Source organism: Macaca mulatta, chromosome 10 (genome assembly GCF_049350105.2).
Source record: "Macaca mulatta isolate MMU2019108-1 chromosome 10, T2T-MMU8v2.0, whole genome shotgun sequence".
NCBI classification, from domain to species: Eukaryota; Metazoa; Chordata; class Mammalia; order Primates; family Cercopithecidae; genus Macaca; species Macaca mulatta.
In genome coordinates this window covers 80,384,376-80,406,887 of record NC_133415.1, presented here as the reverse complement: position 1 = coordinate 80,406,887, position 22,512 = coordinate 80,384,376, and the positions used below count along the sequence as shown (strand labels likewise).

The window sequence follows — 22,512 nt, the reverse complement described above, 5'->3', positions numbered from 1 at the left end:
CCTCTCCTCCTCAAAGGGCACACTTTGCTCTTCTCTCACAGCCTTGCCAGGCACATCCCCGGGTCTTGGCTGCACACACCAGCACCTCGTGTGGCCTAAGGGTTTGGACCCACCTCTGCCTGTTGCTTACCTGTCACCCTTGCCCAGAACACCCTTACCCCGTCTCCACCCTTACAGCAGCTCATCTCAGCTGCAAAATCTCCGCCTTAAACCTTTACCAGATTCCACTTTTCACACTACACTCAGTAAAGTGACCCCTCCCTCCGCGACATCCACGCAGAGAAGGAGCAGTCCAAGAAGGTGGAACAACAGATGAACAACACCGAAGATTCACAGCAAGGAATCTGTGCAATGAGTAGGAGGGCTGAGGCTGAGGGGAGGGTGAGAGAGTTGGGAGACGGCAGACAATAGGCAAAAGTTCCTGGGGCAGGGGTGCCAAGGCTGGACTCGGGACGGGGGTGGCGGTGGTGGCTTGACTGGGCTGGGAGGCGAGGTGCTCGGCACATAGTGGGGTCTATTGCCAGGTGTCCCCAAGCCCTGAGCACAGGCCTCTCGCTGGCAACCCTTCTTGTGGCTCAGCTTTTTCTGGAATCTCTTGCCCTCCCACCTTGTCACTGAGGAGCAGGGACAGAGAAGCCAGGGTTCGGAGTCCAGAGGAAGACAGGGGTGCTCACCCAGTAACAGCAGCAGCAGCACAAGCCCCAGGCAGCAGACCATGCTGGACCTTGAACAGAGAAGGATGGCTGGCAGAGCCCTAGTCTGATAGGCGCCACCTTCCTACCGCCTCTGGAGCAGGAGCACAGTGAGAACCCAGCTGTCTGCGCTGATACCCCTGGGAGGAGCCTTTGCTGCGACAACTCCCCGCCCTCATTAAGTCTCCACCCCAGGCTGCACCTTCAAGTAAACCTGGGAGCCACGGGATTCCGCACCTGAATGTGCCTAGATGGACCCCAACACACTAGCCCCACCACGCACACCCAGCAACACACAGACAACCACCCAGGGAGACCTGGTCCCTCCCATGCTAAATTAGGAACACTATGAAACAGCATTTTTCTTTTCCTTTTTAATATAATTTTATTTTAAACTTAAAATTTTTTTTTGAATAGAGTTGGGGTCTCACCCTATTGCCCAGGCTGGTCTCGAACTCCTGGGCTCAAACGATCCTCCCACCTTGGCCTCTCAAAGTGCTAGGGTGACAGGTGTGAGCCACCATGCCTGGCCTATTTTAAACTTCTTATTGTTGACTGATTTTAGACTTGCAGAGAAGTTGGAAAATGTAAGCATTTTCCTTACACCCTTTACCCAGCTTCCTCTAATGGTACATCTTACTTAATCATAGTCCGATCATTACAGCTAGGAAACTAACCTTTGTACAATCCTATTAACAAAACTGTAGACCATTTTGCATTTCTCATTTTTCCACTAATGTCCTTTTTCTGTTCCAAGATCCATTCTAGGATCCCATGTCACAGTTGCCTCCTTAGTCTCTTCAGTCTGGGAGTTCCTTCATCTTTCCTTATCTTTACCCTTGACGCTTTTGAAGAATCCTGGCCAGTTATTTTGTAGAATGTTTCTCTTGAGTTGTCTGATGTTTTATTCTGATCAAAATGAGACACAGTGTTGTTTTGACTAACCAAAAAGTTATTCTATAAGTAAATATTGAGGTTAAAAATCTCATCCAACCTGAGCAACAGAGTAAGGCCCTGTCTCAAATAAAGTCTCAATACTGAGATTTTTAAAGTGACCAAAAAAGCCCCCCATTATTTGTCTTGCCTTTTTTTTTTTTTTTTTTTGAGATGTCTTGCTCTGTCACTCAGGCTGGAGTGCAGTGGCACAATCTTGGCTCACTGCAACCTCCACCTCCTGGGTTCAAGCAATTATTCTGCCTCAGCCTCCCGAGTAGCTGGGGATACAGGTGCCTGCCACCTGTAGAGATGAGGTTTCACCATGTTGGCCAGGCTGGTCTAGAATTTCTAACCTCAAGTGATCCGCCCACCTCAGCCTCCCAAAGTGCTGGAATTACAGACATGAGCAACTGTGCTCGGCCTCATTAGCATCTTAAATCTCCACACAAGGGTGTGTTTCTTACTATTATAATGAGCAAAGGATCTGTTTGAGGACAAGTAAAATAAAAATGCGCTTGCTCTCTGCAGGGGGGAGTCCCTGCTGAAGATAGCTTTGCTTGAATGAGCTCAATTGCAGTGCCAATGCTGAGGCTTGATTGTACGGTCACCACAGTTGCTGCTGCGCACCTAGAATGTGGTCACTTTCTTGACTACGTATCCTGTCTCAGTACATCTGTCTGTGGTTTTTGGTGGTTCACTTCCTAATTTTTTTTATGAATCGGAGGACTCTGATGTGCTTTCTACTGTGCTAACCACGGCCACTGAAGCAAAATGTAAACCAAGATGCCCCTGCAGTGGTTGTGCTTCACTCTACAACATGTTACCAGAAAGGGGTCCAGATTCAGACTCCCGGAGAGAGTGCTTGGATCTCCTGCAAGAAAGAGTTCGAAATCAGTCCGTAAAGTGAAAGCAAGTTTATTAGGAAAGTAAAAGAATAGAAGAATGGCTCCATAGACAGAGCAGCCCTGAGGGCTGCTGGTTGCCCATTTTTATGATTATTTCTTGATTATATGCTAAACAGGGGTGGATTGTTCTTGTCTCCCCTTTTTAGACCATACAGGGTAACTTCCTGATACTGCCATGGCATCTGTAACCTGTCATGGCGCTGGTGGGAGTTGTAGCAGTGGGGGCGACCAGAGGTCACTCTCCTCGCCATCTTGGTTTGGGTGGGTTTTAGCCAGCTTCTTTACTGCAACCTGGTTTTTTTGTTTCTTTGTTTTGTTTTTTGAGACAGAGTCTCGTTCCAGGCTGGAATGCAGTGACACGATCTCAGCTCACTGCAACCTCCGCCTCCTGGGTTCAAGCGATTCTCCTGCCTCAGCCTCCCAAGTAGCTGGGACTACAAGCGCACATCACCATGCCTGGCTAGTTTTTGTACTTTTAGTAGAGATAAGGTTTCACCTTGTTGGCCAGGCTGGTCTCAAACACCTGATCTCAAGTGATCCACCCACCTCAGCCTCCCTAAATGTTGGGATTACAGGCATGAGCCACTGCGCCCGGCCTATTGCAAACTGTTTTATCAGCAAGGTCTTTATGACCTGTATCTTGTGCTGACCTCCTGTCTCATCCTGTGATGTAGAATGCTGTAACTGTCTGGAAACGCAGCCCAGTAGGTCTCAGCCTTATTTTACTCAGCCTCTATTCAAGATGGAGTTGCTCTAGTTCACAGGCCTCTGACACATCCTCTTGTGTTCTGGCGTGTGGCAGGAAAAAGGGATGAGGGAAGGAAACTCAAGACCAAGCTCTGACCACACAGGGCAGGTGCACTCTCCCACCTGTCTGTGGGTGCCACAAGTCAAGGGAGGGGGCGGGAGAGAAGAAGGCGTGACAGATGGCCGCACAGAGTGTCAGAGGAAGCCCAGTCCCTCCCGGGGCAGCCCAAGCAGCTGGTAGTTGGGTGACCAAGAGAGGGCGTCACAGCTGAGCTGGGCTCACTCACTGCCCCCAGCTCGATGTCCACTCTGCCCCTCAGCACCCCCTGCTCAGCCTCAGGGTCCATACCTGCCCTCCTGCTTCCCAGTCACTTCTGCGTCCCTCCTGCTTTTCTGCTGTTGGCCCCATGCCAGCTCCTTTCCGCTGAGCTTCTGTTTTCCAGTTCTCCAGCACAGCCAGGTGATCTCGGGCTCCAGACAGGCCTCTGCCCCAGACTGGGACCTCCCTTCCCACAGCCCTCTTTCCTTCCCACTTGGCCTCCCCAGGGTTCGCCTCTGAATGGGGAAGGGGTGGAGGGGGTGCTTAGGGAATAGCCAAGAGGGCAGAGTTGGCCTCCCCTAGGGTCCCTTGTAACTGGAGTGCCGTGGGGTCCAGACATCCCCTCCTGAAGGGTAAGAGCGGGGGAGGTATATTAACATGTTTTTTTAGATTCTTTTTTTTTTTTTTGAGACGGAGTCTTGTTTTTGTCTCCCAGGCTGGAGTGCAGTGGCGCGATCTCAGCTCACTGCAACCTCTACCTCCCATGTTCAAGCGATTCTCCTGCCTCAGCCTCCCAAGTAGCTGGGATTATAGGCACGTGCCACCACAACAGGCTAAGTTTTGTATTTTTAGTAGAGATGGGGTTTCACCACATTGGCCAGGCTGGTCTTGAACCCCTGACCTCAAATGATCCACCCGCCTTGGCCTCCCAAAGTGCTGGGATTACAGGCGTGAGCCACCATGCCTGGCCTTAGATTCTCTATTTCATGATGGTTTAACATCTTGGGGTGGGGACTTGTTGGCTGGACAGAAACTGCTTGATTCTTGGGGATCAGAAACAACTCATGCCTTTCATATGCAAACCGACCAGTCTTGAGTCCATACACCAACCACCCCCTTCAAGGAACTCTCATGTACTAGGCCAGTATTTCCCCTGTCTTAAACCAGCTCAGCGCCAGGTACCGACCCAGACAACTAGGCCCAACCCCACGCCCCAAAGCCTACCAGAATGATTCAAAATGCCAATCCTACCCTCTTCCCCCGGCCCCTTGGCTTCCCAGTGGAAACAGCACTGAGGGCTGTGGCCTGTGCCTTCCACTGGCTCCTGATTCTGTCCCTGGACCAAACCTAGTGCGTCCCCACTGTGGCCCTGCAGGGTGGGAAACTGAGTAATAACTTCTTTCAACAGCATTGGCCTCTGTGTCATCATTTTGTCACCTTCATAAATTAAAATTTCGCAACTACAACTGAGGCAGGAGGGGGCTTTAGAGAGCACTCTCACCTGGCCCCTTGGACTTGTGGAGTGGAGCCTGAGCTGAGGTTGCCTCCCCACACTCAGTTTTGGGATGGTTTTGTTAATGCGGCAAAAGCTGGCTGATATAGGCCACTCAGCAGCTCTTGCATGAAGCAATGGGAGAATGTGAACACCCAAGGGAGGCAGGAGCGACAGAGCAAAGAGAGTGTTCAAACTAGGCAACACCGTCCTGTGCCCAGACACATGCCTGAGACCCTGGCTGCCGTCTAGGCTTGGCCTGCCAGCCACCACCCTGCTAGCCACCACCCTGTGGGGTCCTCAGGGCACCCCGTAGGGTTGAATTTACATATAGAAAAGACTAACCAAGGTCCAAGTGCAATATATCTTTTTAAAATTTATTTTAGAGACAGGGTCTTGCTCTGTCACCCAGGCTGGAGTGCAGTGGTGTCATCATAGCTCACTGCAGTGTTGAACTCAGGCTCAAGTGATCCTCCTGCTTCAGCCTCCTGAGCAGTGAGGCCTACAGGTACACACCACCATGCCCAGTTAATGTTAAATTTTTTTTGTAGATACAGAGTCTTGCTATGTTGTCCCAGCTGGTGTGGACCTCCTGGTCTCTAGTGATCCTCCTACCCCGGCCTCCCAAAGTTCTGGGATTATAGGCATGAGCCACCATGCTTAGCCAACGTGTCTTTCTTCTGACTTCTACTTTGGTATCTTTTCTTAAATGGTTCCCTCTGTCCTCTCCCATACACAGAATGGGGGAGAGGCTGTCAGACTCTGAGCTCCAGAACTTCAGGTGCAGCACTGGGATTGTTGGTGGAGGCTGAGGAACCACCTAGGGGACAAGACAAGGTGGGAAGAAACAGGAAGGAAGGTTCTCCAAAATTATGCTTGTTTGCAGGGGCAGTGGGAACTCAGTCAAATGATAGGGCCCCAGGACCTCTAGCTTCTGGCCAGCAGTCATGCCCTCCACAGAGCTGGGTCTGTGGAAATTGCATGTAGGAGACGCACCAGGCTCCCAGGACAGAGCCCTTTTCAGGTGGCCAGCACTACCCAGCCTCCACTGGTGAGGGAGGTCAGGGGCTGTGTGACCTTTGCTTCTGGGACTGATGGATTATTGAGCTGGAGAGTGTGCCCAGCAGTGTCCCCTTGCCCTCAGGAGCTTCTAATGTGGCTCTGGGTTCCTGGAGTGGGTGGGTTGAAGCTCCACTCGGGGAAGAAACTTCCAAGCTGCCTGAAGGTGCTGGAGGTCCAGTGATTCACTAGCTCTGCCCCTGGAGTTCAAGTTCCTGGAGTGGCTGTCAGTGGCCACCTGTCTTTAAATCTGTTCATTTCAGGAGCTACCTCTCACCAGAGGCAGGATCTTGGCATCTGGACTTGATCTGCTGAGAACGAGGAGAATATGTTGTCCCCTAAGGACCGGGGCCCCAGGCTGCAAGCTGTGTGACAGGGAGCCCATCCTCACTCAGTGAGGACCAATGATCCAGGAAAAGCCACAGCTTCTCCCTCCCCAGCTCAGGGGCTTCCACCATCCTGGTCTCCATGATAACAGCTTCTCCAAGAGGTCATAAACTCATTTCCATAATAACCTGAGCCCAGAAACCTGATTAGGGAGCAGCGAGCTGAGGGGTGGGAGAGGTGGGAGGGTGGGTGATGAGAGGGGGAGGCTTTGAATCCGGGTCCCTGCCTACCTTGGGGGTCAGGCGGGACTGCGGGCCACAGGCTTCTCAGGGTGGCTGCTGGGCTCATGAGAGTTCTCGGGGCCTGGGAGCAATGGTGGAGGGTGAATGCTGTGAATATGGTCAGCAGGAGACCCTGGGGCTGGGGGGGCCACAGTGGACTCAAGGTGACTGGGTGCTGCCCACCTGGAAGGAGGCAGGAGGCATGAGCCCCTCCCTTCCCTCTCCTCCTCCCCCTGGTGCCTCACTCACCCAGGGCCCAGGGCTGTCCAGTGGCTGTGGGTCCCAACTCCATGGGGTGAACGCCGCCCAGGGGGTGGTCCCTGTGTGGGCCATCCTTGGGCCTGAGCAATGTGACAAGAGTCCAGGAGGTTGGCACAGTGACCCTGAGTGGGTTATTGCCTCCCCACAGCATGGTGTCCAGTTCTGCGCTTACTGAGTTTCTTGGGGGCACCTGTCTGCTCCAAGTCACCCGCTCAGCTCCCTTCCTGCTCCCTCTTCAGGGAAGCCTTGGGATCCAGGCTCCACTTGAGCCTCATGCCCTCGGCTGGCACCTCCTCTCTCTAGTCCTAACATTTCCTCCAGGCTCTGGCACCACCCAGCAGCCTGGCACTCTCTGAATGTTGGCATCGTTCAGCTTCCAAAGAACCCTGGGCGTCCGCCCCTTCGGCAGCTATGTCTGCTCTCCTTGCCCCTGGGTACCCTGCTGCCCTTGATGATTCCAAGCCATCTTTGCCTGTCCCCATCCCATCTCCCAGGGCCTTGTCATTTCCTGTGATGTTCCTTCAAAACACTCTCCCCTGCCCTAAGACTCCCCCCGCCTGGGGATGAGAAGCAGCCGCCGCCCTCTGCAGCGCCCCCTCCATGCTGACACACCAGGCTCTGGCCACCTTGCTCCTCTGCCCACACACCCTCAATCATGACTCACTGTGTCAGGGTCCTCTTAGCTGCTACCTGGGGCCCAGGTGGTGCCCTGCCCCTGTTATGCCCTCTGCCCCCATCTCTGGCCCAAATCCTGCCATCTCCCTTGGTTTGCCTGGAGCACTCCAAAGATCAGGCTATGTCAGACATGGCCACAGAGTGCCTGCCCTGCCTAGGGCCCTGGTGCAGGGTGAGTCCTAGGACAGCCATGCTTAGTATTATGTGACTCCCCTCTCCACCACCACCCAGGTCCCAGGTCCCAGAGAACTGTTTTAGGGCAGGGCCTTGGCACAGGGGCAGCCAGTGCTGCAGCTGACCAGTGGTATGGAGTGAAAAGATGTGCTGGGCCCAGCATTTGGGAACTTCAAGGGGGTGACAGAGGCGATTTAGGCAGAGGAAGTGGCAAAGGGCTGAAAACTCGTGAGACAGAGGCTAGACAGGCCTCCAGGGGCAGCATGGTACAGGGACTGCAATCTGAGCCAGGGGAAAACAGGGCGAAGTCAAGGGTGAGGCATTCAGCTGGTGGGAGAAGCAGGAGCGTGAACAAGAGGAGCTGTACTGGGAGGTGGAGGGCCATGCCTTGCGGTGCTGGTGGTGGGGCAGGGATCCACCCCCTTGCTTGACTGGGAGGCCACTGGAACCTCCTGTTCAAAGCTACTTCTTTCCACAGCCTCTGGGGCTGCTCTCTGCACCTGGGGGCAAGGCTGAGGGCCTGCTCCAACTCCTGCAGCCCCAGCAGAGCTTTGAGGAGGTGAACCGCAGGAGTAGGCTCAGGAAGCAGGCACTTGGAGCCTACCCACTGCACGCAGGGTCCCTCCTGCAGCCCCAGCTGCATCGCTGCAGATGGGCTCCTGGGAGTCGGTAGCAACACCAGGCCAGGCCAGCCCCTGGGAGCAGAGGCAGCAGGACGCTGAGGAGCATGGCCAGCAGGAAGGTGTCACGGTCTGCGGGGATCGGGGGAAGGGGGACTGAGTCCTGAGCAGGTGCACCACCCCAGCTCCTGCCCACATGCCCCCCACTGGTGTACTTTCAGGCTGCACAGGGCCACTGTCCGTGCTGCCACCAAAGCCTGGGTTGTCACAGAAGGGTGGAGCCCAGCCTGGAGCACAGTGGCAGTTATGGTTGCTATTGCAAACCTGCAGAGAAGAGAAGGGAAGGAGGGTCACGTGGGATTAGAACCCCAAGGTCACCCCGACTCCTCGGGCTCTCACCCCATGGCTGTGGCAGGCAGTCAGGCAGCGATGCAGCTCCTGGAAGGCGGTGTTCTCGCAGCGCCTACTCTGGCACACCTACGGGCGGTGCACCAGGCAGTGAGCGGGACACTGGCCTGCACAATTCAAGTGGCAAGGAAGGGTCGGGTGGGCAGAGCTCACCATTCTAGGTCCACACTGGGTGCCTGGTTCTACCATGCCCAGGCCAAGCAGGTCCAGCTGGGCACCAGGGAGTGCCAACACTCCCCGACAGGTCACTTCATGGCCATCTAGGTGAACGGTGGAGTCCACTGGCACCATGTGCGGTGTGAGCAGGCTGGGCTTTCCGCCCTGGCACTGTAGCTTCCCACACAGGACATCCCTGGGGAGGAAGCAGAGGGGAGTCGACAGCTGCAGTACCCCCCTTCCCCAAACCCACTCCATAGCTTCTGCTCCCTCCACTCAGCTCCACTCCCTACCTCCCTGCACAGGGCAGGAAGTGGCCCTTGCTGTCCTGGCCGCAGTTCCCGTGGGCATCTCCCGCAGAGTTCACCACCTGGAAACAGGCCTCGGGGGCTGGATGGGAGCCTGAGGAAGAATGGGCCAGGCTGGGGGCAGCTCGGAGAGGGGCCGCGCTCAGCGGGCCTCAGTTTCCCCTGCCCATCTTCCCCACAGTAGAAAACTGGCCCCACCAGAGGATGGGGAACAGGGTGCAAGGGTTCTCCTGTCCTCTCACCAGGCCCCCAGAGCTGCTGGCACTGCTGCTCCAGCGTGGGACATGCGCCATCCCAGCAGTAGCCACTGCCCCTGGCACAGGGTGAGCCGTCCAGTAGGTAAACGTCTGGGGGACAGTGGGAGGAGATGCCCGTGCAGAACTCAGGGAGGTCACAGTCGCCCATGGCCTGGCGGCACAGCGCTCCAGCCGGCTTCAGCTACGCAGGTGAAGGGTAGTGGGGAGGGCAGAGAGAGGCCGTGGGCAGTGAGAAGTCCACGTCGAGAGCGTGGCTCGGAGCTGGGGGAGCCAGGCCGACCCACGCCAGCACCAGCACCCAACGGGGGAACCTGAGGGCACCAATTAACTAAGGCCAACAAACCGGCTCCCAAGCGGCCCGAAACCCTCACCCTGACCCTTCCATGCCCTCACCAGGCAGTGCGCGCAGCAGTCCCCGTGGGCGCACTGGGCCCCCGGGCGCAGCGAGCAGTTGTGAGCAAAGCAGCAGAGGTCGCGGCACTCCTGGGACCAGAAAGGCAAGAAGGGACCAGGTGAGGGCGCAGCGCCCCAGACCTGGGCCGAGAGGGCGAGTGGGGGTCGGGCGAGCCGACTTAACCTGGCCAGAGCCGCAGTCACACTCCTCGCCCGCCTCCACAAAGCCGTTCCCGCAGCGCGCCGGCAGCACTGGGAGTCCGGAGTCCGGGGCATTGGAGAGGCACGCGCCGCCCCCCTTGCGGAAGAAGGCACGCAGCTGGCGGCGGCTGCAGGCGCTGAACACGCGCGGGAACGGGTGCCTACTGGCACGGGGAGGGCATTGAAAGTGGAGAGACAGTCCTCCAACCCCCGCGCTTCTCCGATCCCCATCCCTGGGCTTGGCTACAGCCACCAGATGCGCAGACACGCCTGAGTGATGGGAGGCTCGAATCCTCTAGAGGCAGAGCCCAGAGAGGGGAAGTGACCCGCGCAAAGTCACACAGCGAGCGGGACGGAGGACGGTGTGGCCCCAAGAGTGGGCAGCCCGGGACCCAAGGTGGAATCGCGACCCGGCGGTGCGCCTCCTGGTGTAGGAGTAACCTCGCCAGGTTACTCGGAAAATTATCTTCATACCGTTGAGAATCCACTTTGCCTGAGCTTCTTCCCTTTAAGCCTCATAAACCACCCTGAAGCGGACACTATGATCATTATCCCCATTCTACAGAAGAGGAAACTGAGGGACGACCAAAGAAACGCAGCGGAGGAAGTCCCCAGGACTAGCCGCCCCGCCGCGGCCCCGACCCACCATGCGCGTACCCGGTGGCCGCAGCCATGACGCAGCCTCCGGACTCGGCCGCAGCCTCCACGCAGCAGCCGTCGGGGTCGTGGCTGAGGCCGAGGCTGTGGCCAATCTCATGGGCCATGGTGGCTGCGGCGCCAATGGGGAGCTCCGAATGGTCCTGGGGGACCGTGGGAGGGCGGTCACTGCGGCCGTAGAGCCTACCGTGTCTCCCCTCGCCCCCGCCCGCGGGGCTCACCGTGCTCACGCCTCCCGAGCTCTCGGCGCGGCACATGCCCTCGACGGGCGCCAGGCCCACTGTGGCGCCCTGGAAGGCGCGGCCCCTGGGGGCGGAGCGCGGAGTGACCGGGCGGGGCCGGGAGGTGAGGCCGCCCCGCCCAGGACCCGCGTCCGGGTCAGAGGCACCCACGTGAGCAGCTGCGTGGAGTCGTGGGGCCGCTGCGCCCACAGCCTCCGTCGCCACTGCAGGAAGGCCCAGAGCGTGGCGTTGGCGTCCTGCGTGACGCGGCTGCGGTCCCGCTCGGTCCACACTTCCAGACCGGTCAGCACCACCTGAATGTCCAGAGTCCTGAGAAGCTGAGGGCGAAGCGGGGCTGAAGCCAGGACAGGGCGCCCCACGGCGCCGCTGCTCCTTCATGGGGGCGCCCTTCCTCTTCCCCACACCCCACTAGCACCTGCCTGTCCTGCCGCCGCCACCCGCATCACCACTCTCCCCCCGCCCCCAACCTGGTCCACGTAGTTGGCGACTTCCAGGAGACGCTGTTTGGTGTGGTTCAAGTTTCGCTGCTGGGTCAAGAACTGGGAAGGCAGAAATCCTGGTGGCTTGAGGTGCTGAGCTGGCCCCATCCCAGACCCCGCCAACCCCTGGGGTCTCCTCACCAGGGTGTGGTCTGCCACAATGTACAGTTCCAGGTACCTCCCGGTCCTGCGCGCTTCTCGCCTGTCCTGCGGAGGGGCAAATGGGGTCCCTGAGTGGAAGCTGCTGGGCTTGAATCCTGACCACCAACCCCAGCTCCCAGAAAGAAATTTAACATGTTTGCTGGAACTTTGTTTCTTCAGACTCCAGTAAAAATACTGGGACTTAAGGCCTGTGAATTCCTGTCTCTTCTGATTTGGAGAGCTATAGATACAGCATTCCCACTCCCATCCCCTGGATGCCCCTGACCCTGCTCTGGGGAGCCCCAGGAAGGCTGGCCATGCCCGCTTTGTCCCCAGGATCTCTATGGCCACAGGCTCCTTTCCAGGTGAACAGCTGCTCCATCCGGAAGATCTTGTGGGTTGAGAAGTCCTTGGAGCCCCGGGGCGGCCAGGGACGCAGATAATAGCTGGCATTGCTGCTGAGGGTGATCAGGCCACTAGGGTGCAGAGGGGTAGGAGTGGGTGTGAGGGAGCTCTTTCCCCATCCCAGGCCCAGCCTCCTCTCCCAGAGCTCACCTCATCCCAGAGCAGGTGCAGAGGACTACCCAGGAGTTGGGGAAGCCCCTTACTCGCCCTTGGTAGTGGCAATGATCCTAGGGAGGAAGGGGCCAGCCCCACATCTCAGCCAGGGCTGGAGCAAGAGGGGCAAGAGGGAGGGTGTGGCAGGGGCTGGCTCCAACCTCCCCTTAAGAATGCAAGGAGGTGGAGGGGTAGGAATGGTGGGGGGTACCTCTGGGGGTGCATCCCAGAGCCCATGGAAACATCTCACCTTGTGGTTGGGGGCCAGCACCACTGGCCGCCCATCTGGGGCGTAGTGGGTTTCTATGTATCCTGGGGCCAGCAGCCTGCTGAGAGGGGGTGTTACAGGGAGCATTGAATTTGGCTTCTTCCTGCTGCCTCCAGGATGTCTCCCAGCCTTCCTTCCTAAATGCTAATGGAGCAGCTTTATGAGTGAGGCACTCAGTGTGTCTTAGGGAAGGGACAGGAGCAATGGTGACTTGTTAAGATCAGAAACTCTTGGGGCTAGAGGAAGGAGCCTTGGTGATGGTTTTGTTGTGGGAGGTGTGAGTATGGGAAGTGCCAGGGAGGATGCCAGGGAGGAGGAATGGGAATAGAGGAAGAGTTTGTGGTTCCCAGGGGACCTGCAGCAGGCAGCAGGATCCACAGGTCAGGAGGGGAGGAGTCAGGAGACACTGCCGAGGAATGGGACTTGGAGTTAGGGAAATGCAGCAACCTCCCCAGGTTCCCCTGCCTGCTGCCCTCCTTTTTTGGGCATCTGGTCAACCCTCTTGCCCCCACCTACCCTAGATCCTTGAAATATTTTCCTCAGACTTCCAGACCCCACATACCTCCCATCTGTTCTTCAGTGACTGAAGCTCACCCACTGCCTCTAGAGAAAACAGAACCCCCACCTGCCCACGCTGCTTCCGCCCTCCCTGCATTCTCCACACCCCACTCCGGTAATGATTTCATTTTCAGGCTCCATCTCAACAGGATCTTTCCCACGTGGATGGATCAATCATAAGTCAATATCTCTTCTTTAAAGAAAATCCTTTACCCCAACCTCACTTTGGCCTCATTACCTCCAGACCACCCCCTAATGATGGCTGCTTCCCACCTCCCAGGCATTCCACTACCTGCCCCAGCTCTGCCCCCCACCCTCGCTCCACACACACCCGCCACCCTAGGAGGTAGGTGATGTGACCACTCCATTGAAATGGTAGGGACGTTGGCCCCAGGGAAAATATGGTTGGGCATAGTGGAACTAGAGTTTGTTCCCAGTTCATCCAACTCCACGAGGGAGAATAAAGTACATGTCAAGTGCTCAGAACAGTGCCTGCAGTCAAACAAGCACTCAGTAGGTAATATATATTGATAATATAGTCTGGGTGGTTTTAAGAGCCTGTGTTCCAACTGGGACACCCACCCCACCCAGCCCAAGGCACCTTCCTGAGTACAGGTCTGCCTGTCCCTTCTCCAGCTCAAAATCTTTGGCTCTGGATGGTCCAGGACACTGAGCACTAAAATGGCCTTTTCTGTGATCTGGCCCTCCTGGGACTCCCCAGATTCATTCCCCCTGCTCCCGTCCCTGTAGATAGAGACCTTCCAGGCAGGTCAGACTGGAAGCCCCCAAGTGTAGCCACTGCATCTTCTTCTTTTTTCTTTTCTTTTCTTTTCTTTTTTTTCTTTTTTTGAGACAGAGGCTCACTCTGCCTAAGCCAGAGTGTGCAGTGGTGTGATCTTGGCTCACCACAACCTCTGCCTCCTGGGTTCAAGCAATTCTCCTGTCTCAGTCCCCTAAGTAGCTGGGATTACAGGTGCTGCCACCACGCCCAGTTAATTTTTTGTATTTTTAGTAGAGACGGGGTTTCACCATTTTGGCCAGGCTGGTCTCAAACTCCTGACCTCAGGTGAGCCGCCCGCCTTGGCCTCCCAAAGCCACCGCATCTTTGTCCCTGCCCTTCACTTAACCGGGAGTGCCGGCTCATGTTTGGGATCCCTCTAGGATTTCTTTAGACTCAGCATATCTTGCACCTGTCCACTAGATGGTGCTCACTCATCTCCAACAAGGAGCTGACAAGCCGCTCCTGGGGTTGGGAGGGTGGATGTGCCCCACAGCCGGGCTGACAGCCTCAGCAGTCCTCTTCAGCTTCCAGGGGGCCAGCCACAGGCCTGCGTGACTCTCCCTGTCATCTGCACCCTCTCTGGGGTCCTCTGCCCATCCAGCCACCCGCACAGATCCGTGTCAGTCCCTGCCCCACAACACTGACCCCCTCCTCCCAGCCCTACCCCAGCCTGGCACTCACTGGTTCTTCTCCAGCTCAAGCAGGAGCTCCTGGCCTTCAGCCTCCAGGGCCACCAGCCCCATGTCTGGCTTCAAGACCTGGGCAAGAAAGAGTGTGGGGCTGAGACAGTGGCCTCCAGACCTCCTGCCTGTCAGAGAGCAGGTGGCCTGTGCAGCTGGCTGGGGAGGAAGTTCTTGAGGAGAACGTGGGCTGGGGGGTCAGCAGGACCCCCCACATACTATGGAGGGTGTGGAGGAGGTGAGAACATACAAAGATGTTCCCAAGCTCAGAATGTTTGCTGTCCTGACAACAGCCACTTGGAAAGGCATTGGCGCCTCCTGCCAGGCATGCTGATATCCTCCCTAGAGACCAGAGGTCCCAGAAAAGTGCCCCTCGCCTGGCCCGCCCTCTTCTTTCATGCCCAGAAGGGGTATCAAAAGCAGGGGAAGACAGAGGGGTGCTGAGGACATTGTGGGGGCACCGGGTAGCCATGGCCAGGGCCTCCTCACAGCCTCTGCTACCGGAGGCTTGTTTCCAAATGAGCTGCTGCTCATTCCCTATAGAATTCAAACTTTACTCCTCCACTTCCAATTTTGGCAAACTGCTCCCTCTTCCAAAGTTTTCCTGGGCCTCCAGCACTCTCTGTCCCTCCTGCTCCGACACCTGCTTCACTGGACCCAAGAAGTAAACATGGACGCCATTCCAGCCAAGAGAGCACACTGGCTCTCAGCTAGGTGTCAAGAGGCTGGCTTGGCCAGCCAGCCCTCTCTCCTTCCCCCACCCTCTTGGCATCTCCCACCCTGTGGGAACACCCCACTTCCCCCTTGTCCACTCAGCCTGGCTGGGGGCCCAGAGTTGGAGCCGGCCCAGGAGCTTCCTGGGAGGCTGCTGTGCCTTCAGAATGTTTAACCCCCGACTCCTTTTCTCCAAAAATGCACTGGGCTGGGGCCCTGTCCAAGGGTCTCAGAGTCTTTGGAGGGAGTTCTTCCTTTGCAAGTGGGGAGCAGATAGCCCTTGCCTCCCTGGCCACAGGCCCCACAAGGCCTCCGGCATGAGCTCATGTGGCTGGAATGTCACTTGCTTTATTGGGGAAAGGTTTGCATTGGGAGAAAGGCAGTGGCCCAGATGGAAGGCCATACTCGAGGTCCCGGTTCCTCTGCAGCCCCTGCTGTCTTTACTCTTGCCCTCCTGGTACCCTGCCCCTCGATATATACCCCCCTTCTTGAAATGTGAGTGTTTCCTGCCTATTGGAGGGGATACCCAACCTCTACTCTGTCTTCTGTACCATCTTGGCAGGCTTCCTGGGGGCAAAGACCCACAGTTATGGGGAGCAGGGCCCCTTTGGAGCTCCCCTCTTGGTCACAGCCCAGGCCAGACAGACAGGGAGGCCCAGAGGCAGAGTGACCCCAGCGTGTGCCCAGCCTTCCCCTCCCGGGGATGGGGAGGGCAATCTCAAAGCTCAGGCCTGTGCTGTGCTTGACCAGTGCAAGGGGGGCCTTATGGACCTAGGGGATCCCAGTGAGGGCCCTGGGTTGGGAGCTGCTGGGTCTCTGGGGGCCTCCCAGCCTTCATGGTAATGCTCCCCTGCCTTCCCTCTTGCTTGGTTTGGACAGTAGGGCTGAAAATTCCAAACAAAGAGGGCTCTCTAGGGGGGGCCTAAGGGGGGCAGGGGTGTAGCCAATGGTTTAAAATCGTTCAGACCTTAGTGGGTCTCAGGCTCCCAGCCTAAAGAGCTGTGTGACCATGGACAATTTCCCCAACCTTTCTGGGATTCCCTTTGCCCATCTGTAAAATGGGCATATCAAGGGTACTGGCCTCTTAGTTTGTAGCACAGATATTACGGCACAAACAGATGGGGCATGGTTATTCTGGAAGCTTGTGAAGGGCGGGATTGGGAGGAGGCTGGGGCACAGCATCCTGCAGAAGCACATGGGGTGGTCTCACATCTGGGGGAACACCAGGAGAGTGACCACTGCCCCCCCCCCACCAGAAGTGGATTCCACAGGAGCCAGTGAGGCTGAAGGTTCAGGCCCTCAGTGGTGGGGCCCTGAGAGGGACAGCAGTGTGTCCACAGGGTCACATGTTCTGGTCAACTTTGCAAAAGGTTTTCTTTTTAGTGCTTTTTTTTTGTTTTTCAGGCTCCTGAAAAGCTTCAGGCCCCACAAACCCTGGACCCATTTCTGCCTGGTGGGGGTGGGGGTGGCCCAGATCATCCAGGGAGGGAGGGAAAGGGGGAGGTGGGGCGGAGAAAGCTGAAATGACTTCCACGTGTACGGACTCACGAGACCTAGATGTCCAATCCCCAGTGCCCTCTTCTGCCCACTCGGCAGGGAGAGGCCTACAGGAGCAGTGACTTGGTGGTTCTGGGGACCCCAGCAAAACTGGAAGCTGTAATGTGGGGGAGATAAAAGGGATGGGAGTTTCAGGGCCCCTGTGGAGGACGAGGTGACATGGCACTGACCGGCTCCTCCAGGCTGACAGTGCGCCAGGGTCGTCCATCCAGGACCCAGTAGGGGGTGACTGACTGCCCAGGGATATGTCCTGGAGAGAAGACAGAGCACAGGGTGAGGGGGACCTGAGGAACACAGGGGCATGGGACAAAGCAGAGGGAGGGGGTTAGAGGACATCCCCAGGGAGGCACTGGAGGCCTTTCGGGGCAGACTCCATCTTCAACATGCGTGGGCTCAGCCTAGAGAAGGAGGGACACCCATGGGCATCCTTGGATCTGAGGAGCTACCAAGGAGGAGGAAAAGAAGGCTGGGAAAGGACAGCTCAGCTGGGGACGCGGGAGTCCCCTGACCTTTGGTGGATGGGCAGGCTTGGGGTCGGTGATCACAAGGAAGAGGCCAAGGCCGCCAGTGCAAAGGGGAAGGGAAGAGGGAGGCAGCCTCGGGTATTTTTAGATGGGCAGCAGATGCTTTCAGGGTGAGAGATCTATGAAGAGAGGACGCCTGTGCAGCCCCATCATCTGAGAAAAACAACAGCCAGATGTGGCCTTGCGAGGCCCACCTTGCCCGGAGCTTCCTCGGGGACTCCATCCTCAGGCAGGGATTTTGTACCCTGGCCCAGAAGGCCCCTCCTCATCTCTTCAAGGTGAGGGGAGGCTTCCGGACCGGGGCCTTGGTTCTCCCTGGCAGGATGTGCCTAAGGGGGCTCTAGGAGGAATCCCAGATCCAAACATTACTCAGAGGGCGCCTGGAATGCTCCCCTGGAAGGCTCCCAGCCCCCCACCAGCCCCAACCACTCCCACAGGCCCACCCTGCAGGAGACAGGCCCCAGGCACGCAGAGCCTGCAGCAGCCCTCCTTCCCCAGGTACCCAGTCCCAGCTCCCAGAACGGACAACCCCCGCCCCCATGCAGCCCTGGCCTCAGTCCTGCTGGGCTGATGGCTGCCTGTGGAAGTGACTCAGCTCCTGGTAGGCCACCCTAACTTCTTTTTTCTCCTCCACCTTCTCTCCCAGACTCCAAGCAGCAAAGACCCTTCCTCCAAGAAGCCCTCCTTGATTGGATGAGTGAGTTGCCATCAGGCAAATGGGGACCAAGAGGAGTCTGCCACCTTGGAAAGGAGGCTAGAGGGGCCAGTGCAGGGAGGGCTCTGAGTGGATCTGGGGGAGGGGAAAGAAAGGAGGTCTCTCAGCCCAGAGAGCACTTAACTGAGAGTAGAGAACCAAGCTTTGCTGCTCCTAGGCCTCTAAGGGTTTGGGGAGGAGGTAGGGTGGGCTCAGGCACGGTGTGTGGGTGCAGTGTGGGTATGGGTGCTCTCCACATGGCCTTGCACGCACATGCTGGCCACGGGCACCCTGACCCCAATGAGGGAGAGAGGGGCAGAGCTGGAGCTCCAGTGACCGGGTGGATGGGAGTGGACCCCGAGGGAGCCAGGTTGGTATTGGGCACATAAAGCCCCCCTCTCCCAGGGGTCCTGTCGCTTCCCCTGGCCCCAGGATAGGGCTCAGAGGGGAGGGAGCAGTGGACCACCTAGAACCCTCCCCTGGGGCCAGAACAGAGCAGACCCCTGTACCTGTTTGGTCCCCACACAGTGCTGTGGAAGCCATGGCCCAGGCTGCACAGCCCAGCCCAGCCCTGCATGCCTCCTCCCTGGTTGCCCCCCCTGTCCTCGGCCAGGCACTTGCTGTGCAGGACTGGCTAATCCTCCCACCCGCTTGCAGAGGTTGTTACCAGTCCCATCTTAACATCTTTGTTTGGAGGGAGTACCCCCAGGAGACAGTGCTGCCGTCTTCCCAGAGCACAACTAAACAGGCACCTTCTGTCTGGAAAGGCCCTTCTCTATCTCACCAAACAAGGCAACAATATAAACAACATACACACTGCCCTGCCGCCCTGGGAGGAGGGACGAGGGGTGAGCAGGGCGGAGGCCACAGCTGGTTCCGCACCCTGAGAGCAAAACAGGGACTCTGGGGGACTCTTGGGCATGGGGGCTTCCTGGAGGATGGAGCCCCGCTGAATCCTAAAGGGTGGAGGTGCAGGAGCTGGTCACACGGTGGCCGGCGGATGGGGGTTGGGAGGTTGTGAGAGCGAGAATCCAGGCAGAGGGAGCTACGGGCTGGGGGCTGGGCTGCCCCCGAGGGGGAGGGGGCCATGCCCTCCGCTTTGCCAGCAGAGTGGCAGCCGGGCAGTGTGGGCAAGTCCTGGCCCAGGCCAGCCCAAGTACACTTGTGCGTCCCTGGGCAGGTCCCACGGAGACGCCCCCAAACCGTCCCCACGCCCTGACCTACTGGCCGTGTGGTCCCGGGGCTGAGAGACCCTCCGCGCGCTCACCCGGGCTCTGAGCAGAACCCATCCCCTCCACCACCACCACCTCGCCTCGCCTGCCCCTCAGGGCGCACCCCGCCCGGGTCCTCACCTGGAAGCACCCCGGCGCCAGGCACTGGCCAGAGCAGCAGGAGCAGTAGCAGCAGCAGGAACGGGGACCCCCGAGCTCTCCCGGGTCTCCAGCCCATAGCTGTGAGCTCCTCGGCCTCTAGGCTGTGGCTCGCAGCTCCGGCTCCGCCTGGTCTGGATCGCGGCCGACCCACGTCCCATGCAGCCCCAGGCCGCCGCCTTCGGACCTTCCCGCCCCCACCCGCTACCGCCCGCCCTCGCTCCCTCCTCCCCTCCCCGCCAACCCCGCTCGGAGCCTGGCCTGGGGCCCCGACGGCGTGCGCCCTGGGGGAGCCAGGACGCCACTCCGGGACCGCCGCCCCTCGAGGGGTGGAGCTGGGCGGAGAAGGGAATCCGTGCGGCCTCGGATGACCGGCCTGAGCCGTCCCTCTCCGTCGGTCTCAAAGGGCCTCTACTCCTGAGAGGAGTAGAGAACCGCCGGGAAGGTTCTTTGAGGACCACGGCGTGGTAGGGTGGGGCGATGGGCAAAGGCCGCCTGTCGCTGCTGAAGTCGGCCCTAGAAGCGCGATCTTCCGTGGTCTCCTGGGGCCAATCTCGGTCCCCTCCTCGCTACCTGTCCTGCCCCGAGGAGAATCTGGTGGAGGTTGAGTCGGGTCATCCACCTGCGCTGGGTGCCCCTAGGGATACGAACGTCCAGGCCACTGGCTGCGGTTGTCAGTGTTGCTGTCTCCGAACCACAGTGGCCACCAGTCGCTGACCCCGGGGAGGAGGGAGCCAGTAGAGACGGAGGTCTTGGGGGCTTCATTGCTGGGCAAAGGCGGTGCAGCGGACAGAGACAACCCTTTGTCCCTGGCGGTGGCCAGATGGCAGAATTGTATAAAGCTACAGACTCCCAGACCTTGGAGACCCTTTTGGCCTCAGTAACACCTGTTTCATGTTTTAAAGTTTTGTTTTCCTACTGGGCATAAATTTGGATGAAATGTTAACTTTTTTTTTTTTGGGACAGAGTCTCCCTCTGCCGCCAGGCTGGAGTGCAGTGGCACGATCTCGGCTCACTGCAATCTCTGACTCCCTGGTCCAAGCGATTCTCCTGCTCACTGAAAGCTCCACCTCCCGAATTCACACCATTCTCCTGTCTCAGCCTCCCCAGTAGCTGGGACTACAGACGCCCGCCACCACCACCCCCAGCTAATTTTTTTGTATTTTTAGTAGAGACGGGGATTCACCCTGTTAGCCAGGATGGTCTTGATCTCCTGACCTTGTGATCCGCCTGCCCTGGCCTCCCAAAGTGCTGGGATTACAGGCGTGAGCCACTGCGCCCGCCCAAGATGTTAACTTTTAAGCAATTTTTTTTTTTTTTTTTCTGTGACAGTTTCTCTCTTGTTACCCAGGCTGGAGTGCAATGGCACAATCTCGGCTCACTGCAACCTCCACCTCCCGGGTTCAAGTGGCTCTTCTGCCTCAGCCTCCCAAGTAGCTGGGATTACAGGCATGTGCCACCACGCCCCGCTAATTTTGTATTTTTAGTAGAGACGGGGTTTCTCCACGTTGGTCAAGCTGGTCTCAAACCCCTGATCTCAGGTGATCTGCCTGCTTCGGCCTCCCAAAGTGCTGGGATTACAGGCATGAGACACGGCATGCAGCCTACTTTTAAGCAAATCTATTTGTTTTTGAGAATTTGGAATGTAGTGATTTGATTAGTTCGAGCAGTGAGAGAAACCTACGTTCGTATGTCTCAAAATCAAAAGATACAGAAAGCATAGGGAAAGTCTTCGTGTTCTCAGCCCTCCTCCCCAGCAGGAAACCAATATGATTAGTTTCTTTCATAGGCTTTTAGATTATTTTTATGTATACTAAAGACAATACAGACATATTTTTTCTCTTATTAACATTTTTCTGCACATTGATTTTTTTTTTTTTTTGGTCACTTAATACATCTTAGATATCAGTGCATTTAGAGGGCTCTTGTTGTTCTTATGAGTATTATTTAGAGACAGGATCTCACTCTGTCACTCACGCTACAGGGCAGTGGCCTGATCATGCCTCACTGCAGCCTTAAATCCTGGGCTCAAGGAATCCTCCCACCTCAGCCTCCTGAGTAGCTGGAACTACAGGAACACAGCACCAGGCCCAGCTAAAATTTTTAGTTTTTCTGTAGAGAGGGGGTCTCACTTTGTTTCCCAGGCTGATCTCAAACTCCGGGTCTTGGCCAGGCACAGTGACTCTTGCCTGTAATCCCAGCACTTTGGGAGGCCGAGGCGGGCGGATCACTTGAGCTCAGGAGTTCAAGACCAGCCTGGCCAACATGGTGAAACTCCATCACTACTAAAAATACAAAAATTAGTTAGGCATGGTGGTGAGCGCCTGTAGTTCCAGCTACTCGGGAGGCTTGAACTCAGAAGGTGGAGGTTGCAGTGAGCGGAGATAGTGCCATTGCACCCCAGCCTGGGCAACATGAGTGAAACTCCGTCTCAAAAAATAAAAATAAAAAAGAACTCCTGAGCTTAAGTGATCCTCCTGCCTCAGCTTCTCAAATCATTGGAATTACAGGAGTGAGTCACCTCACCTGCCCAGCTATGAGATTATTACTTATTATTACTACTTTGGATTTTCAAATCAACTTCATTAAGGTATAATTTACACACAATAAAATGCACTTATTTTAAGTGGCCAGTAAGATGAATTTTGATAAGTGTATATACCTGCATAAGCATCACTGTAATGCAGACACATTCCCTCACCGGCAGAAAGAGCCCTGTGCCCTTGCAACCAAACTTCCCCACTCCCAACCCCAGACAACCACTGGTCTGTTGTTCTCTGTCTATAGATAAGTTTTGCCTGTTCTAGAATCTCATATAAATGGAATCATGTGGCATGTACTCTTCTGTGTCTGGCTTCCTTCCCTCTTTCCGATGTTTATGAGATTCATTTACACTACTTTGCATATCAATAGTTTGTTCCTTCGTATTGCTGAATAGTGTTCCGTGGTTGGAGGGAACCACAGTTTCTCTACTCACCAGTGCAACATAGGGTTATTTTCCAGTTTGGGGCTCTTATAATTGGAGCTATATTTACACGGAGAGAGAGAGGAAGAAAGAGGGAAAGAGAAATATTTATTATAGCAATTGGCTCACGTGATTATGGAGGCCAAAAAGTTCCAGGATCTGCCATCTGCAAGCTGGAGAACCAGGAAAGCCAGTGGTGTGATTCAGTTTGAGTCCAAAGGCCTGAGAACCAGGAGCACCAATATGGAGGTGACTCGAGCTCAGAAGAAGTTGGGGCAGGAAAGCAGAGCAGCCCCCCAGAGCAGCCCCTCAGCGACACCTCTTCAGTAAAGCAAGGTTGAACACAGAGGGGCTGGCTTCAGTGTGGATGTCAGGTAGAGAAGGCAGCTCTA

General features: G+C 56.7%; 1 protein-coding gene across 50 annotated transcripts; it reads right to left on the bottom strand.

The window, feature by feature from the left end:
• Positions 1-5,177: 5,177 nt before the first annotated feature.
• Positions 5,178-19,480, bottom strand: ADAM33 (ADAM metallopeptidase domain 33). 50 transcript variants are annotated; one of them, XR_013399758.1, is made up of 22 exons: positions 19,138-19,480; positions 16,738-16,817; positions 14,298-14,374; positions 12,260-12,338; positions 12,007-12,083; positions 11,738-11,927; positions 11,452-11,517; positions 11,299-11,370; positions 10,982-11,148; positions 10,811-10,895; positions 10,590-10,732; positions 9,916-10,096; positions 9,732-9,821; positions 9,324-9,519; positions 9,067-9,175; positions 8,771-8,969; positions 8,609-8,686; positions 8,425-8,533; positions 8,090-8,341; positions 6,729-6,820; positions 6,489-6,561; positions 5,178-5,632 (listed from the first exon to the last, which is right to left on the bottom strand). XR_013399758.1 is itself a non-coding variant. In XM_077951304.1 (22 exons), the coding sequence occupies exons 1-21, from the start codon at positions 19,232-19,234 to the stop codon at positions 6,497-6,499; spliced, it is 2,400 nt and encodes a 799-aa protein (XP_077807430.1). In that variant the 5' UTR covers positions 19,235-19,480; the 3' UTR covers positions 5,178-6,182; positions 6,489-6,496. The 50 variants fall into 50 exon arrangements, 46 of the variants coding, with proteins under 46 accessions (XP_077807430.1, XP_077807429.1, XP_077807428.1 ...); XR_013399759.1 differs by having other exon boundaries at positions 9,916-10,093; XM_077951304.1 differs by having other exon boundaries at positions 5,178-6,182; positions 8,194-8,341.
• Positions 19,481-22,512: the final 3,032 nt, after the last annotated feature.